The sequence below is a fragment of the Miscanthus floridulus genome, chromosome 7 (genome assembly GCF_019320115.1).
Source record: "Miscanthus floridulus cultivar M001 chromosome 7, ASM1932011v1, whole genome shotgun sequence".
Classification (NCBI taxonomy): Eukaryota; Viridiplantae; Streptophyta; class Magnoliopsida; order Poales; family Poaceae; genus Miscanthus; species Miscanthus floridulus.
This window is the reverse complement of record NC_089586.1, coordinates 115,459,090-115,475,856: the sequence shown is the minus strand read 5'-3', so window position 1 is coordinate 115,475,856 and position 16,767 is coordinate 115,459,090. Positions and strand designations below refer to the sequence as shown.

General features: G+C 46.0%; 1 protein-coding gene and 1 pseudogene across 2 annotated transcripts; one reads left to right on the top strand and one right to left on the bottom strand.

Moving 5' to 3' along the window:
- The first annotated feature begins 2,561 nt into the window (after positions 1-2,561).
- Positions 2,562-8,882, top strand: LOC136466111 (probable methionine--tRNA ligase; annotated as a pseudogene).
- Positions 8,883-13,018: 4,136 nt separating this feature from the next.
- LOC136467660 (homeobox-leucine zipper protein HOX16-like) lies at positions 13,019-15,226 on the bottom strand. 2 transcript variants are annotated; one of them, XM_066466427.1, is made up of 4 exons: positions 14,541-15,226; positions 14,278-14,425; positions 13,957-14,196; positions 13,019-13,844 (listed from the first exon to the last, which is right to left on the bottom strand). In XM_066466427.1, the coding sequence occupies exons 2-4, from the start codon at positions 14,404-14,406 to the stop codon at positions 13,314-13,316; spliced, it is 900 nt and encodes a 299-aa protein (XP_066322524.1). In that variant the 5' UTR covers positions 14,407-14,425; positions 14,541-15,226; the 3' UTR covers positions 13,019-13,313. The 2 variants fall into 2 exon arrangements, with proteins under 2 accessions (XP_066322524.1, XP_066322523.1); XM_066466426.1 differs by having other exon boundaries at positions 14,278-14,417.
- Between the last annotated feature and the right edge of the window lie 1,541 nt (positions 15,227-16,767).

Here is a 16,767-nt window from a genome sequence, read left to right as displayed (position 1 = left end):
CCTGCAAAGGATGTCAGTACTATGCTCGACAAACTCACCTGCCAGCCCAAGCACTCTAGACAATCCCCATCATGTAGCCATTCGCGGTCTTGGGGCTCGAACTAGTAGGGCCCCTCAAGAGGGCGCCCGGGGGCTTTACGCACTTACTTGTCGCCGTGGACAAGTTCACGAAGTGGATAGAGGCTCGGCCGATCACCCTGATCAAATCCAAGCAGGCCGTGTTGTTCTTCACGGACATCGTCCATTGCCTTGGAGTCCCGAACTCCATCATCACGGACAACGGCAGAGCTTGAAAGGAAAAACAATGTTTCGGGTGGTTAGTTAACTTGTTACTCCGTGACAAATTTATGTGTAAGGAAATAATACAGTCATCAGGATAACCAACTGATTTACAACGTTCCTAATGGATAAACAGATTCATAAACTGCACGTCTGCACCTTGAATGCTTTGCAAGGGCTCTGAGACTAAGATGGCTATGGTTTCAATGGAAGCACAGGGATAGGGCATGGAAGTTGGAACGACCTTGATCTGCCTGTCGATAGTAGAGACAAGGACCTTTTCGCCGCATCAACAGAGGTAATAATAGGGGATGGAAATATGGCCCAGTTCTGGCAATCGTCATGGGTCGATGGAAGAACGCCAAAAAAACATCGCACCAACTTTGTACAAGAAGGCGAAAAGGAAGAACCTGTCAGTAAGAAAGGCTTTACAAGATAACCCATGGATCTCTCGTATAACCCCATTAAGTACAGCACAGGAAATAAGAGAATACGTCATGCTATGAGAGGCTATAGGGCAAACTCAACTCCACGAGGACAGGGAAGACAATATCCGGTGGTGATGGACGGTAGATGGGGAATACACAGCAAAGAGTGCTTATGGCATTCAATTCCAAGGATCATTTAGCGAATTGAGAATACTGCTGATTTAGAAAGCAAAGGTGGAGCCCAAATGCAAATTTTTCGCGTGGACGTTGTTACACAAGAAAATTCTAACAGCCAACAACTTGATCAAGCGCAATTGGTCGAATGAACCGACTTGTAAGGCGTGCAGTATCTATCCGGAACGCCAATACATCTTTGTAAGGATTGTGTTTTCACAAAGGAAGTTTTGTCAGTTTTAAAACAATGGCTTGGATTATCATTACTGGACACGGTGCCGATGGAGGGATCCATTCACAATTAATTGTGAAAATGCCGCGCAAAAATTGATAAAGATCGTAGATGGATATTTGATGGAATAATGATTTACCTATGGTGGAATGTGTGGATGGAGCTCAACCGAAGAATTTTTCAGGACACATTGATGCAACCTAAGACAAGTAGCTTTTCTTTGCAAGGAATAGCACCAGTTGGCGATGAGGAATCATGGGGGGACCCAGCAGCATCAACAATCTTAGCTATAGTTGTGTTCCTTGGTCAGGTTTTGATCAGGGTGTGTGTTCTGCTTCAGAGAAAGCTCTCTTTATTTTTAGTCGCTGGACAGGGGGAATAGGTCAAGGAGGTGGCCTGAGGGTCAAGTTAGAGTGTTGCTTAGTGGCCTATTCCCTCTTTTAATTCTTTTATAATTCTGTTTTCGTTTTTTGTCGTCTAATAAAAATCGCAAAGTTCTTGTCGCCTTTTAAAAAAAATATTCATAATCTGCGACCTGAGTCAATCAACAAGACCTGCGGACAAAATTAGCGGCCGAGGCTGCGATGCGATTCACAGTTCGGAATCCGGAATTCTCTGAATGGCATGTGCGGAGAAGCTTCAGATAGCATGCGTGGAATTCTCTGTGTTCGGCTGGCTGGTTGCCGGCTGGCCAGCCACCTCACAAAAATACTATTCACGTCCTGCCAGAACAGTATTTTTCTCTCACAACAATCAGTCGAAACAGTATTTTTCAGTCCTGCCGAACAGGCCCGATTCCTGAATCCTGATTCCTGAATGCCTTGCCATTGGGAGGTGGGCAAGGCAACAAATGGACGAGCAAGTTCAAGGCATAGCCGCGTAGGGGAATTCGTCTGGTGGAACCCGAACCCAACTGCATTTGCAATCCATCGGACTCCCTCCATCCCAAATTGTAAGTCATTCCAAGAATCTTGAGAGTCAAAGCTTTTCAAGTTTAACCAAAATTATAAAAAAAATTACAAAGATTTATGACATCAAATAGATATACTATAAAAATATAATTAACAAAGAATCTATTGATACTTAGTTGGTATCATAAATGTTATTATCCTATTATATAAACTTGGTCAAACTTAAGATGTTTTGACTCTCCAAGATTTTTGGAACGTACGATTTGGGACGGAGGGAGTATATATGCGTAATGCTTAATGCGTAATGCGTGGGTGCATCAGCGTCAGAATCTGTTGGTGCACAGATACCAGAATCTGTCCGGTTCGAACCCGGGAAAGCGACCGGCGTCAGAATCCATGGGACGAGGAAGATTCCAGGCCTGCTTCACGACCACGGTGGGCCCGGCTGTCAGATGGCCGGAGCGGCATCGGTTTATAAAGAGGCAAAACCCGTCGCCGTCAACGTCTGCTCGACGAGTCCACGAGGGTAGGTTGTGACTCGGACAACACCAAAACCTCCGCCCGCCATGGCGTCGTCGTCCGCCGCCGCCGAAGCTGCCGATCCCCGGCCGCCGCAACATACTCATCACCAGCGCCTTACCCTACGTGAACAACGTCCCGCACCTCGGGAACATCATCGGATGTGAGCGTCCCTCCCTCCCTCCCTTTCCCGCGCCGCCGCCCCGCCTTCCCCGCTCCCCGAATTATCCCCTCGCCCCTTCGCCGTTCGTCTCACGGGCGTTTAATTCGGACTGTGCAGGCGTGCTGAGCGCCGACGTGTTCGCGCGCTACTGCAGGCTGCGCGGGTACAACGCGCTCTACATATGCGGGACGGACGAGTACGGTACGGCCACGGAGACCAAGGCCATGGAGGAGAAGTGCTCGCCCAAGGAGATCTGTGACAAGTGAGTCAGCAGGCCCTTAACCTGAAAACCCTGCCTTTCAGTGCGGCCGGGCGGCGCTTCTCTTCTAGTTGGAAATTTGATCAATCGTTGGGTAATTTGGGGGGAAAGATATTCGATTTGGTGATATATGGTTATGCACGAGCTGTTCGATTTGGGGATTTTGTACATGGCGAACTTGCGAGGCGAGGTGAACTGCCTGGTGCAGCCGAACCTTCTGCGTTTTGACGTTCCTCGCTGCTTGAGTGTGGCTCGCAGTGGTATTTCGTACTCGTAGGGTAGTAGGGTGCTGCTGCGTTCAATACTATAGTTAAGTTATTTTTTTCAGCTTTTTGACGTTCCTCACTGCCTTGAGTGTCACTTGCTGCGTTTGCTTTCTTTAACTTATTGATCTTAATTTCGGTTAGACGTTGTTATTCCTAAATCACATTGAACATGAGTGTCCATGCTGCAATAGTGAATCAAGTGATTTGGTTTTTGCAATAGTTGACTGATGACTTAATCGTAATCCTGCCAGTTCTGTGCATTATATCTTCATTGGCTATAATTTGATTAGAACTCGATTATCATATCTTGTTTATAAGCATTTGACCTTTTCTTAAAACCACTGATTTTTACTTTGTCTTTATTGTATACATGAAGTATTCTGTTCATGTAGTAGATACATTGCTTGTTGAGATGCATATATTAAATAAAAAACACTTTTTTCTTTCTTTCCTTTTTGAAACACGTGTATGCACCTATAAGTACCTTGGAGACACTAGGCTAAAATCTTGACGTTGACGAAATCACCACATGCATCTACTAATTATTAGTGGCAAAAAAACGTGAGCTACCATTTAAGGTCGGAGACTTGCAGCAGCAGCAACAATAACAACAACGTAGCCTTTCAGTCCCAAGCAAGTTGGGTAGGCTAGAGTTGAAACCCACCAAGAGCTCCAAGTCACGGTTCAGGCACTTCAATAGCTGCTTTCTAAGCACTCCTATTCAAACATAGATCTCTAGGTATATCCCAAGCTTTCAAATATCTTTTTATTGTCCTTCCCCCATGTCAATTTCGATCTTCCTCTACCTCTCCTGAAGGTTATTAGCTTGGCTTAGGACTCCACAATGCACTGGTGCCTCTGGAGGTCTGCTTTGGACATGGCCAAACCACCTCAACCGATATTAGACAAGTTTTTCTTCAATTGGTGCTACCCCTATACGATCACGTATATCGTCATTCCGAAGTCGGTCCATTCTTGTGTGACCACAAATTCCATCGCAACATACGCATTTCAGCAACACTCAGTTGTTTTAATATCCTTTTTTTAAGGTCGGAGACTTGAACCTTCTTTTTTTTTGAACAAAGGAGACTTGAACCTTCCACCACCAGGAACCTAACTAATTGTACTTGGGGAAACAAAGCTTTCTTCAAATAAACCTTTCCTTGCTGATGAAAACTGCAGGTACCATGCTATCCACAGCGAGGTTTACAAGTGGTTTGACATAAAATTTGACAAATTTGGGCGTACGTCCTCTCCTCAGCAGACAGAAATCTGCCAAGCAATTTTCCATAAATTGATGGAAAACAATTGGCTGACAGAAAACACCATGCAGCAGGTACAGATTGTTTGTGGTATTGTACTTGTGTATTCAGATACGTATGTATATCTGTTGTGCAATAATTTTTTCTGCTTTGCAGCTTTACTGTGATACATGTCAAAGGTTTTTGGCCGACAGGCTTGTAGAAGGAACATGCCCTATAGAAGGGTGTACTAATAAAGCTGCGAGAGGTGATCAATGTGACAACTGCAGCCATATGCTGAATCCAACTGAACTAATCGATCCAAAGTGTAAGGTAAGCATATCCAGTACTTAGTGTACACTGTCATTTTTCTGTCTGTATTTTTATCATTTTGATCGAATTGTATAAGACGACATTAAAATGTGAGCAATGAATATCCTTTTGGCATTGTGTTTTCCTTGTAGGTCTGTAAGAATACTCCCCATATTCGTGAAACAGATCACTTATTCTTGGATCTCCCTCTATTAGAAGACAAGTTGGTGAACTATATTAATGATACTTCAGTAGCTGGTATGTGGAGTCAAAATGCCATTCAAGCTACAAATGCATGGTTAAAGGAAGGACTAAAGTCACGCTGTATCACAAGAGATCTTAAATGGGGAGTTCCTGTTCCAATCGAGAAGTATAAAGATAAGGTTCAGCCATATCACTTCTGAAGAAAGTCTACAGTTATGAATTTATCTGATTTCCCATTTTGATTATTTTCAGGTTTTCTATGTCTGGTTCGATGCACCGATTGGCTATGTGTCCATCACAGCATCTTATACACCTGAGTGGGAGAAGTGGTGGAAGAATCCTGATAATGTGGAATTATTTCAGTTCATGGGCAAAGATAATGTACCATTTCATACGGTATGATGTCTAAAAAATGCGAACATTTCCTTGAGTCATTAGAGATTGATTTATCATCACTACATGATTATGAGCAATTGGCATTCTTGTGCTCTTTTTTGGATACTGTTTCCATAGCTCCAAGTTCTATTTATCTGTAGGAAGTCACTACTCCTTGACAGCAATACTTTCTAGGAACAGTAATATTTCCATACTATGTTTGTGGCACTTGTGAACTGTCATTTCTTGCAAGCACTCCTTTTTATGAAGTGCTTATTGATTGGAAGGTGCTTTCAGATCATGTTTCCTTCAACACTGCTAGGAACTGGTGAAAATTGGACAATGATGAAGACCATTAGTGTCACTGAATATCTAAACTATGAAGGAGGTACATGCTATGGTTGCTACGGTTTTCTATTTGTTATTTTCGGATTAGTATGCAGTTCATTTCATCATGTGAGCTATCAACATTTGCTAAAAACAAGGCTTCTTTAATTGAACTGGGTTCTGTCAAGTATTGGAAGATATGTTTGGCCATTTCCTCAATGTTGATCTTGCACTGCTGGAGAATTAATGAATCAAATTGTACAGTTCATGCCAGTTGTTGTCTTCAGACATGTTTAATGAACTTCAAATTTATATATCATGCCTGATAAAATATGCTTTATAAATGGTTTCTCTTGAATGTGTTTGGTATATTGGTGTTGCCTACAGTCTGCCATTTCCTTTGAATTTTGTTTGTGCTTAAAAACATTTTGCAGTGTGTACATATATTTCCTACAAATAACTAAATACTCCTTGCCCCTGTAGGAAAATTCTCCAAGAGTAAGGGTATCGGAGTTTTTGGTAATGATGCCAAGGATACGAATATTCCTCCTGAAGTGTGGCGATACTACCTGCTTATGAATCGACCTGAGGTTTCCAAAACTTGTCCAGTGATATTTGATTTATGACATTTTACGTAGTTTAACAAACACATTTGATCTGATTTACATAGGCGTCAGATACACTCTTTACATGGACCGATTTGCAAGCCAAATTGAACAGTGAGTTGTTAAACAACTTGGGAAACTTCATCAATCGTGTGCTAAGCTTTATTGCAAAACCAGCGGGTTAGTCAGTCTTACATCAAATATAATACCATCTGAGAATTTTATTGATATGTTAATCATTTATGATCAATAACCGCTCCTCTTGCCTTACTCACTTTTTTGAGATTTCATTTTGTTGTTATTTCTGTAGGAGCTGGATATGATTCAATTATACCTGACGCTCCTGGTGCTGTGTCACATCCATCGACAAGTGACATTGCAGAAAAAGTCAGTAAATCTGTTGAACAATATCTTGATGCAATGGAAAAGGTAAATGACGCTCTCGTGCACTATGTGAAGCGGCAGAACCCCAGCACGGCATGCGCCAAGTCGGCTGCTAGTTTTTTTTAACATTGTATTGATCTTCTTATGACAGGTTAAGCTAAAACAAGGACTGAAGAGTGCAATGGGCATCTCTACTGATGGAAATCGCTATTTGCAAGTAATTCCTTTTTCCTTTCTTTCATTTACCTCATTTTTCTGTAGTAAATCTTAATTTGTTTTTGCTTTGCTAAAATTAATGTAGGACAGTGAATTTTGGAAACTTTATAAGGACAATCCAGCAAACTGTGCGATTGTGATGAAAACTTCAGTTGGTCTTGTCTATCTCCTTGCCTGTTTGCTGGAGCCTTTCATGCCTTCCTTCTCAAAAGAAGTATGGTCCTAATTGTTATTGAGTGTTGAGTTTCTTCGAATAGCATTCTCTTGCCCCCAAATCTCACTATGTGGTATATTCTATAAGGTGCTACGTCAATTAAACCTGTCCCCAGAAGAAACTCTTTCTTTCAGTGAAGAAAAGGGCGAAAAGTGCGAAGGCAAAAACCCCTTGGGATCTTGTACCAGCAGGGCACAAAATAGGGAGGCCTGTACCTCTGTTTGAGGAATTGGTGCGTCTTTCATTTAGAATATTTTTGTTTGTTGGCCATAAGTTTACACCCCATAACTTGAACTCATTGCAGAAAGATGAAAAGGTGAGTAAGCATAGGGAAACATATGCAGGCAGTCAAGCTGAGAGGAGCTCAAAAGCAGTGGCTGACGCTGAAGCCACAAAAATTGCTAACCAGCTCAACAGCAGTAGCATTATCTGGTAAATGTTTAGACAATTTATTCTTCAAATTTTGCTAGAATCCCAGAACACAACGCAGAACTGTCTTTTCTGCTACACATTTTGGAACAAAGAGAAAAATTCATGTTGGTCAACTTACGGAAACGTTATCTAGAGATCAAGCACTTGTCCAGTTGGCAGGTGTGCTTTCAAGCACCATGCTCACCTGGGCTCAAACCCGGATGCCCACTGCTTCTTAATCTGAGCTAGAGCTCCTAGTGTAATTTTGGAAGACAATAACAGAAGTAGAGCATGCAAGTGTCAGCTTCATGGTAGATTTCAACCTTTCTGTCCTGTTTGAAATGCTACGAGTCTTCTTTGAATTATTTTCTGCGAACCTATTTCAGATTGCAGCAAGTAATTGTCTATGTTTTCTCATTTTTATTATCCAGGAGGCTCAAAAAAGGAACAAAAGAAAAAGTCTGGTAACTCAAAATCAAAGGTGGCAGAGGCAGAATTATCTGTTGCAAAGTTGGAGATTCGAGTGGGGCTTATCAGAAAAGCAGAGAAGCACCCAGATGCTGATTCACTGTACGTAGAGGAAATCGATGTTGGAGAGGAGGCTCCAAGAACGGTGGTTAGTGGCCTTGTCAAATACATTCCTCTTGAAGAAATGCAGGTTGGTCTTTCCAGACATGATTTGGTTTTGCAGATATTTCCTTGCAAAAATGCCTTGCTTGTTATCACTGACTTGTGATATCTGCTATGAATGGGCAGAACCGGAAAGTCTGTGTTCTCTGCAATTTGAAACCAGTGGTGATGCGTGGTATAAAATCACATGCCATGGTTTTGGCTGCTTCTAATGAGGACCATACTAGGGTAAGGCATCCAATACCCTCACACATTTGATAAAAGTTACACTTTGAAATTTGAAGTGCACAATCATAAAGCAGTACAAGGAAGTCATTTTGATGCAAAAATAGTGCCTAACATGCGCAATTTAGGTTGAGTTGGTTGAGCCACCAGCGGATGCTGCCGTGGGGGAGAGGGTGACCTTTGCTGGGCACTCCGGTGAGCCTGAGGCTTCTCTCAGTGGCAAGAGCAAGGTCTGGGAGAAGCTAGCCGCTGACCTGCATAGCAGTGGCGAGCTTGTGGCCTGCTACAAAGATGTCCCTTTCATGACTTCGGCTGGAGTGTGCAAGGTGAAGACAATAGCAAATGGGGAAATCCGCTAGACGCGATGCGAAAACGTAGCTTGACCCAAGTATCGTCTGATGTCATTGAAATACTTGCTGATTGCTTTTTGTTGTAAATTTTCTCCTTGGATTTTAATATTTTGTGTTTTAAAAAATGGCAATAGAGAAAATGACGGTGTTTAATTAATTTTGTGGTGGCCTAAAGGGCTGAGAGCCTGAGACTGATTAGTGAACGTGGCGCAGTAGTATGGCGATTAAAACTGCTCGATGTTGTTATTGCGATCACCGATGTCATTTTAATGCGATATACTCCCTCCATCCCCAATAGAATGCAATTCTAAAACAGTATCATGTTTTAGTATACCTAGTTTGACTAATTATAGATAAAAAAGTATAAATATTTATAATATCAAATAAACACCATTAGATTAATTATGAAATGTATTTTCATAACAAATTGATTTGAAGCCATAAATGTGAATAATGTTTACTAGAAATTTAGTCAAACATAAAGTACTTTAACCGGCACGCATACCATTCTTTTGGGGACTCTGTATACAAAAAAAGCATTGACCCGCCACCGCCAATTACCAAACAAAGGTTGAGAAAAAAAATGAAAATAGTAGAGATGGGCCGCCATTGAATGTACGAGGCCATTGTCGAGGAGCCCTACAAACTGATGAGTTAGGCCCTGCAAACTGATAGGCCGCCATGGAATGTACGAGGCCCAGCAAACAAGGGTTGAGTTAGGCCGCCATGGTAGTAGCAGTAGTACCGATTCAATCCGAGAGGCACTTCGGTTGGGCCATGGGCACCGGCGCTTGTAGCTCACAGTTTTTCTTTTAACCTTGATTTATTTTTTTCAAAACACACACACACAAAAAAAAAGCGTGATCTCGCCTGAACCCTGAATTAATTATGTACTGTCTTCTTTCTTACTGCGGCAAGTTAAACTGCATTTAGCAGTACAGGTATATGATTCTTTCTGAATATTTAAGACCAGAACGCGACAGACCAAAAAGGGATGTTAATCAGACCTTGGACGAATTAGTACAGCACTAGTTATTTGCGATGCGTGGCACATTTGTCAGGAGCCTACTCGTGCCAACAGCTCAGCTGTGTCTGTGTGCTTCCGACTGACAGTGACAGAGCACCAACACCCCCTGCACCGTGGAAAAGAGTGTAGCATCAGTCGGCGGCGGCAAGCACGTGGCAGCCCAGGTGCGCAGACGGACGGCGCGATGAAACAGCAGTATCGTGATGCGCGAGGCATGTGCTGTGTTATTCGTGTGAGATCAAACCCCCGGGCCCCGGGAACGCACGAGGCTGAATCAACCAAAACCCCCGCCTCGCGCGCCCACCGCTTCGACGCACGGGGATCGGGCCCGGCCGCGGCACCTCAAGCTGCACTGCTGCAGCCTCAGCCGCTGATTGGGAGATGCGTGCGGTGCGAGGCTGGCTTCCTGGCTGTGGCCTGTGGAGCGGGGGGACGCCCAGTCCCAGACACGGAACATGGCGAGCGGAGCAGGGGTTGGTTGGGTTGTGCTTGTGCCAACCGCGGAGATCAACATGAGAAAAGCGTCCAGACTCCAGCAGATGCCATGCGCCCACCCTGCTGCTGCGATCCAATCCAGGCTCCTCCGCTCCACCCCACACGGCCACACCATCTGCTCCTGCCCAACGTGGCAGACTGGCAGGCAGTGTGCCAGTGCCCGGTGCCCCCAGCTCCAGCTCCGTTATGGCAGCACGCCGTGTCGTGTTGCACGAAGGAGCTCCCTTCCGCCCGAACCGAACGCTCCCTTTTTCGCCGCTTATGGTCCGTGCGTCGTCAGGTTGCCGATCCCCAAAGCCAAACGACAGCTATCTCGAGCGCGGCAAGACGCCAAAGACTGCGGCGCTGTGCTGGCCCGACCGGGACGCCACGAAAGCGAAGGGCCCCCCTCGCAGCGGTTGGTGCCGAAGCAGCCAACACGATGGTCGATGGATGGCACAACGAGTCACCGAGACGAGACCCCCTTGAGTCGACGACGACGACCCGTTCAGCTCCCCTCTCATTTCGCCGTGGACGCCGCCGGCGCTCGCCCCCCTGATAAGCTGCTGATACCACTACGTCGCCGCTGGGTCGGCTACTACCCGTGGACGTCGGCGCTGGGTCGCCTTCTCCACTCCACACGCCTTGTCCCCCCGTTCGTCCCATCAGTGTCTCGCGGTCACCTTCAGAAATGAAAACGTCTCTGCTTTCCGTGACGGGGGTGATCGCAACCCCGATAGATGCTCGGACGGCGAGGGGCGAGGCCCCCCATCCAAATACTCTCATCCGCAGGCGGCACAGATTTTTTTTTCTTTTCTAACCGACGAGCACCGCTACCGCGACGAGATTATCGGCTCAATTAGATGGCTAACACGGCCCCATCACGCCACATGTTGGTGGCTCTTTATTACTAAAACACAAGCTTTTCTAGACGACGACGCCGTCCAGGAGGCGAGATGGAATCTTGGCTGTTTATGAGTGGGGGGCTGTACAAAGACAAAAGGTGCTCCCGTGTCCAATCACGGCCAAGACAGAACTGCTTTTGTAATGCTAATGCAGGAACACTAGTACATGGCATCGGTTTAATCAGGGCCCTATCAACATGGATGCCAGGCTCAGGAAGACCACAGCAGAGATACCGGTAACAAAGGTTTATATGTCCTTTCGTTAAAAGTTTATCTGTCCTTGAGATGAGATTTCATGTGTAAGAAATGTCAAATCCCCATGCATGACAACATGTGCTTATATTAGTTTAATCGTAGCAAGCAGGTGGCATGGTTTACGAGTATTTTTATGGCATGTACTAAGAGCAAGTATAATAGCAGGCTGTAAGCCGACTAAATGCTGAGGTGGAGGAGAGAGGGGAGGAGAGAGAGGAGAAGCGGACTGTAAGCTTACAGCCGGCTTGGGCACAAGAACCAAGAAAATCTGTGAGAGAGACAAGTGGACCATGTATTAACGGTAAAGAGCCATCTACTGTATGAGTGGGCTAAGAGAAGGCTGCAAGGAACCTTACGGTCAACAAGCCGGCTGTATTATTAGCCTTGCTCTAAGCGCGAGGGATTAAGATGCCTCGCTGTTCTAGGGCAAACCATTTCATGATGGGAGGGTGAGGGACGCATCGACCTTGCAAAACAGTAAAAAGTAACCGGTGAGAGCGATAGCACAGAGGGAGTGGCGGTGGCGGCCAAAGACACTTCTCTTTTGAGAGAGGATTGGATCGAGCAGAGAAGAAAATCCTCTTTTTACCAGCGCACATTTCTATTCAGTGTTCATCTAGACACTGTTGAGCAACAACTTTCAGTTCCTGTTGTTCCATCTCCACGAGACCACATCACCACAAGCTAGCTTTTCCAGATATATTCGACGAAAAGACCTTTCACCATACTAAGTTATGCCTGTGGCTACAGAGAGTGCATGCAAAGCCAATCAGATATCCGTTTCTCTCACACTACTCACCCTCCTCTAAAGTCTAAACTGAAATTCACCGTGCCAACATAAAAAACCTAGATAAATCGGTGAAATTTACCAAACAAGATTGTTTGATCGTCAAATTTGCTAGAGGACATCCATTTCTCCATCGATTGCGCTGTCAACACCCACCTATAGAATATCTAGTAAATGCTTACTATAATACGCAAGCTAGTGAGCTACGGAACAAGAATGGAAAACAGATTTGCCAGGGCCAACCGTTTGCATGCTTCACTGAAAGCTGTCCATTTTCCGTGTAATGAATGTGAAAAGTTGCCACCACTCTTGTTCAGTTTTCCTGTTTGTGCATGTCTGAAAAAGATGAAAGGGGGAGCGAGAAAGTTGCATCTGTCTCATGTTGGTATTGCGCAAGTGGAAGACCTGTTTAACATGTTCTAAGCTTTCCAGGCGCACTGATCTATACTTAATTTGGTGTTAACCAAAGTACCCTGTGTTTGTTCTGAAGCAACACTGCGTGCTGCCATGCATGTTTCATTCACAGACCACTAGCCAATCATTTAGGGACATGTTACGTTTTGTTTTAAACAAAGGATTCAGTGGCATGATTTATACTACTCCTAGATGCTATCTGTTGACTCGCAATTGGAAGCTGAATGCTATATAGGCTGCATCTACATGCGACTGGCCAACTGCTGGTCATGGTTTCTTTGTTTTCTACAGACCTGAACCTACAGAACACTTTCAGGAACTGTTACATTCATTAATTCACTAGCAGTTTCAGCTTCACTCTGAACTGATCACAGTTAATCATGCGAAAATGCATACAGTAAATTTTAAAACTCCAATTTGGTAACACCTGATTTGACATAGGCACTGTGCCATAAAAAGAGTACTTGCCTCTATGCACTTATTTCTCCCACAACTCTATTGATCTTCTCTCCAACGCCACGAGTGATTGGGATTAACAATATTAATTACCCAATTTTACCATACCATGCATGCATACACTTTCTCACCATAACCATAGCTAGGAATATAATTCACCATTACAGGCTTACACTTACAACAACGTTGCGCAAAAGAAAATTACGGCACGATTTTTTGTTTGGCACAAGATTTGATTTGACGGCCGATCCCCGCGGGAAGATTGTTCTGCTAGTTCCACATCCACCAGCTGATCTGGCCGGCGTCCTCGTCCTCGTCCGCGTGGTGGTGGGTGTGTCCGGCGAAGAACGCGGCGGCGGCGGCGGCTTCTTCTTCGGCGTAGTAGCTGCATCCCTCGTCGCTGCCGGCGCCGTCGTCATCCGACTGGATCCCTCCCACGCCGTGGTTTACTGGACCCATCCCGCAGTCGTGGTAGTGGTGGTCCTCGCCACCGGGGAAGTAGGACTCCACGCTGCTATCAACGGCCGCAGCGAACCGGCCGCCGGCGCCGTACAACTGCGCGTCCGTGTCCACCACCGCGCTCCCGCCGCTGCCAGTGCTCAGCCTGTCCTCGGATTTCACCTGCTGCACCTCGAACGCCGCTTCCTCCTCCGCCGCCGGCTCTGTTGTTGGCTCCTTGACGTCATCGGCCAAGGAAGCCTTGACGTCGTCCACCGCCGGCAACGCCGCGGCGTCGGTGGCAGCGCTGGCGCCGCCCTCCGTTGCCTCCTTCTCTTGCAGCTTCTCGGTCAACGACACCACCTGAATGAAACCACAACACGTACAGATCGCCGAATCTTCATCAGTAACGTACTTGGAGACCGCCATGGAAGAAATCTCTGCTGGGTTGCTAAGGGCGATCGAGAGGATATACCTGTGAGCGGAGGCGGTGGTTGTCCTGGAGGAGGACGTCGTGGTCGGCTCGGAGAGCGTCGAAGGATGCCTTGAGGCGGTCGAAGTCGCGCTCGAGCTGCTTGGTCTTCCACCGGGCGCGGCGGTTCTGGAACCAGACGGCCACCTGGCGGGGCTGCAGGCCCAGCTTGCGCGCCAGCTCCGTCTTGCGCTCCGGCTCCAGCTTGTTCTCCTCCGCGAAGCTCCTCTCCAGCAGATGCACCTGCACGTGCGCGCGCCAGGTCAGGCCACGCCATGCCTCTACGTGTTGCCTTGTAGCTAGGTGGCAAGAGTAGTTGACTACCTGCTCCGGGGTGAGGCGGCGCTTCTTCTCCGGCAGCTGCTCGTCGTAGTACTCCTCCTCGAGGAGCTCGTCGGGCGAGGTGAAGAAGGGCCGTTTTACGCCGCGCCCTTCTTCAAGGCCAAGCAGCATCGGTCTCCCGCCTTCATCACTCCCACATGGCAACCCCAATCAGTACACGAGAATTCCAAGCGAAGATCGAAATCGAAGGAAGCACCACGTACGAACGAAGACGCAAAACAAAGAGATTTGGATGGGACTAATACCTTGATGGAACAAGCCGCCACCGCCGACAGGACCACCGGCTGCGCCGCAGTCCAGGAAAAGCATATGCCCGGCGCCGGAGCCGGCCGCGTTGAAGATGAGCCGTCCGGACTCCATGGATCAATGCAAGATCGAGGCAAAAGCTTGGAGATTCTTTGCCTGAATTATTACTTAATCGGGAGTGGATGAAGACTAATAATATCTATATGGCTGGCGTCGACGTATGTACAGAAGCTAGCGAGCTAGCTAGCTGCCGACGACGACGGTGAGGGGTGGGATCTATAAGAAGCAGGAGGAGGAGGCGAGCATGGCGGCGATCTTGTGGCGGAAGAAGCTGGTGCTCCACAGAAGCCTCGCCGGAGTTTCCATCGGAATCAACCAAAATCCCATCATGCACGCCCCAGCCCCCGAGCGTCTGCGGGATCTCCTCAGCCGTGCGGAGGAGATCGACGGAGCAACTCGCCGGAAACAGCTAGCCTCTAGTCGGCCGGAGAAACTCTGGCGAGTCTCCGGAGCGGGACAGTTCGGCTACGCTAGCTACGCTACGGCGGCCAGATCGGAGTAGGTTGGTGGTGGACGACGGAGTTGCGAAAAGGAAAAACCTCTTTGTTCTACTTTTATATCGACGAGGAAAATGCTTTAATATTCGATAATATTTTTTGCTTTGAAGGACTCTGGAACTAAAGTTTGAAGAAATGGAGAGGGACCTTCTTATAGGCGCCGGGGCAAGCTGGGTTGACGATTTTGCCCCTTGGTAGCAGCGGTTGGTGGCCGGCGCGGGAGACGAACGGTGTTAGCGAGTTTTTTTTTTCTTTGAAAAATGGAAAAGCCTGATTCCATTTGCGGTAGGCCCGGCTGAGGAGAGGATCACCCATCTCATCTCATCTTTTGCGCGGAAAGGTGAGGCCTTGTTTAAATTAAAGTTTGGGGTCTCAGGTCGTACGGGGGTGTTAGGATAAAAATCAAAAAATAAATTACAGAATCCGTCAGTAATTCACGAGATAAATTCATTAAACCTAATTAATCCATCATTAACATATGTGTCACTGAAGCACCACGTTGTCAAATCATGAACTAATTAGACTTAAAAGATTTGTCTTGCAAATTAGTACTCCCTCCGGTTTTGATTTTAAGGTCGTTTAGGACAAGGTTTAGCATACCAAGGTGTAATTAATTTGGGTCTATTCTTCCATGTTTGCCCTTATTAAATAACCCTCGGAGTTGTTTCAATACAACAACCTCTCTCCACCCTAGTGGCTATTGCATTTATTCTGGAGTCTCGAGGTCGCGGGTTCGATTCATGAGTTGTGCTGGTTTTTTGTGATTTTTGGCGTTTTTGCATCCGTCTATTCAAAGAGGAGCAGGGAAGACGAGAGGGCTGCGCCGGCGCATGCAGTTTAATTGCCGCCTCGAGAGTTAGCGAGTCCAGCCTCGGGACCGAGCACGCGTGAGGGCAGAATAGTCCACAATGGACGGAAACGCTGATGAACGACCTCTATTTTGAAATCGCAACAATCTCCAGAACGACTTTAAAATCAAAACCGGAAGGAGTAGCCTATATTTAATACTTCATGCATATGTCAAACATTCCATGAGATATGAAGTAAACAGTAGAGAAACGAACTAAACAAAGCCTCATTAGCCCACCTGGGGACAAAGGCATGGTCAGAACTCACTCAGGATCTTCTGTCAAAGGACCATCAACGCTGTATGCTGAGGTCAGCTTGGATTGAAAAATTACTCTATATTTAGCCCTTGTTTAGTTCCACCCCAATATCTCAAAAAGTGCTACAGTACTTGTCACATCGAATGTTTGCGGCCCGTGCATGGAGCATTAAATGTAGACGAAAAAAAAACTAATTGCACAGTTTGGTGGAAAATTACGATACGAACGTTTTGAGTCTAATTAGTCCATGTTTAAACACTAATTGTCAAATAAAAACGAACGTGCTACAGTAGCCCCAAATTCCAACTTTCTGGAACTAAACACAGCCTTACTTTCAAACAAAAAACAAATCCCACTACGGTTTTAGTCGAAATCAGACACGAACCATGCACAGTTGCAAGGTTGTTTATACTCTTATTTAACAATTACTAATTACGAGGATGCTAAATTGCTAACGTAATGCCGTGTTCTTCTCTTCTACTGCACTTGATTTTTTTTCTACCTCTCCCTCTCCACTCGTCTTCGTTCTCTGATTCATCCTACGGATAAAGTTTCTTCTTCAA

Bases quoted from the DNA above. Each gene is read 5' to 3' on its own strand.
- LOC136467660 (XM_066466426.1), bottom strand. From the start codon at position 14,655: ATGGAGTCCGGACGGCTCATCTTCAACGCGGCCGGCTCCGGCGCCGGG. The intron at 14,197-14,277 runs GTAGTCAACTAC...GCGCACGTGCAG, and splicing joins GCCGCCTCACCCCGGAGCAG to GTGCATCTGCTGGAGAGGAG. The intron at 13,845-13,956 runs GTATATCCTCTC...GGTTTCATTCAG, and splicing joins ACCACCGCCTCCGCTCACAG to GTGGTGTCGTTGACCGAGAA.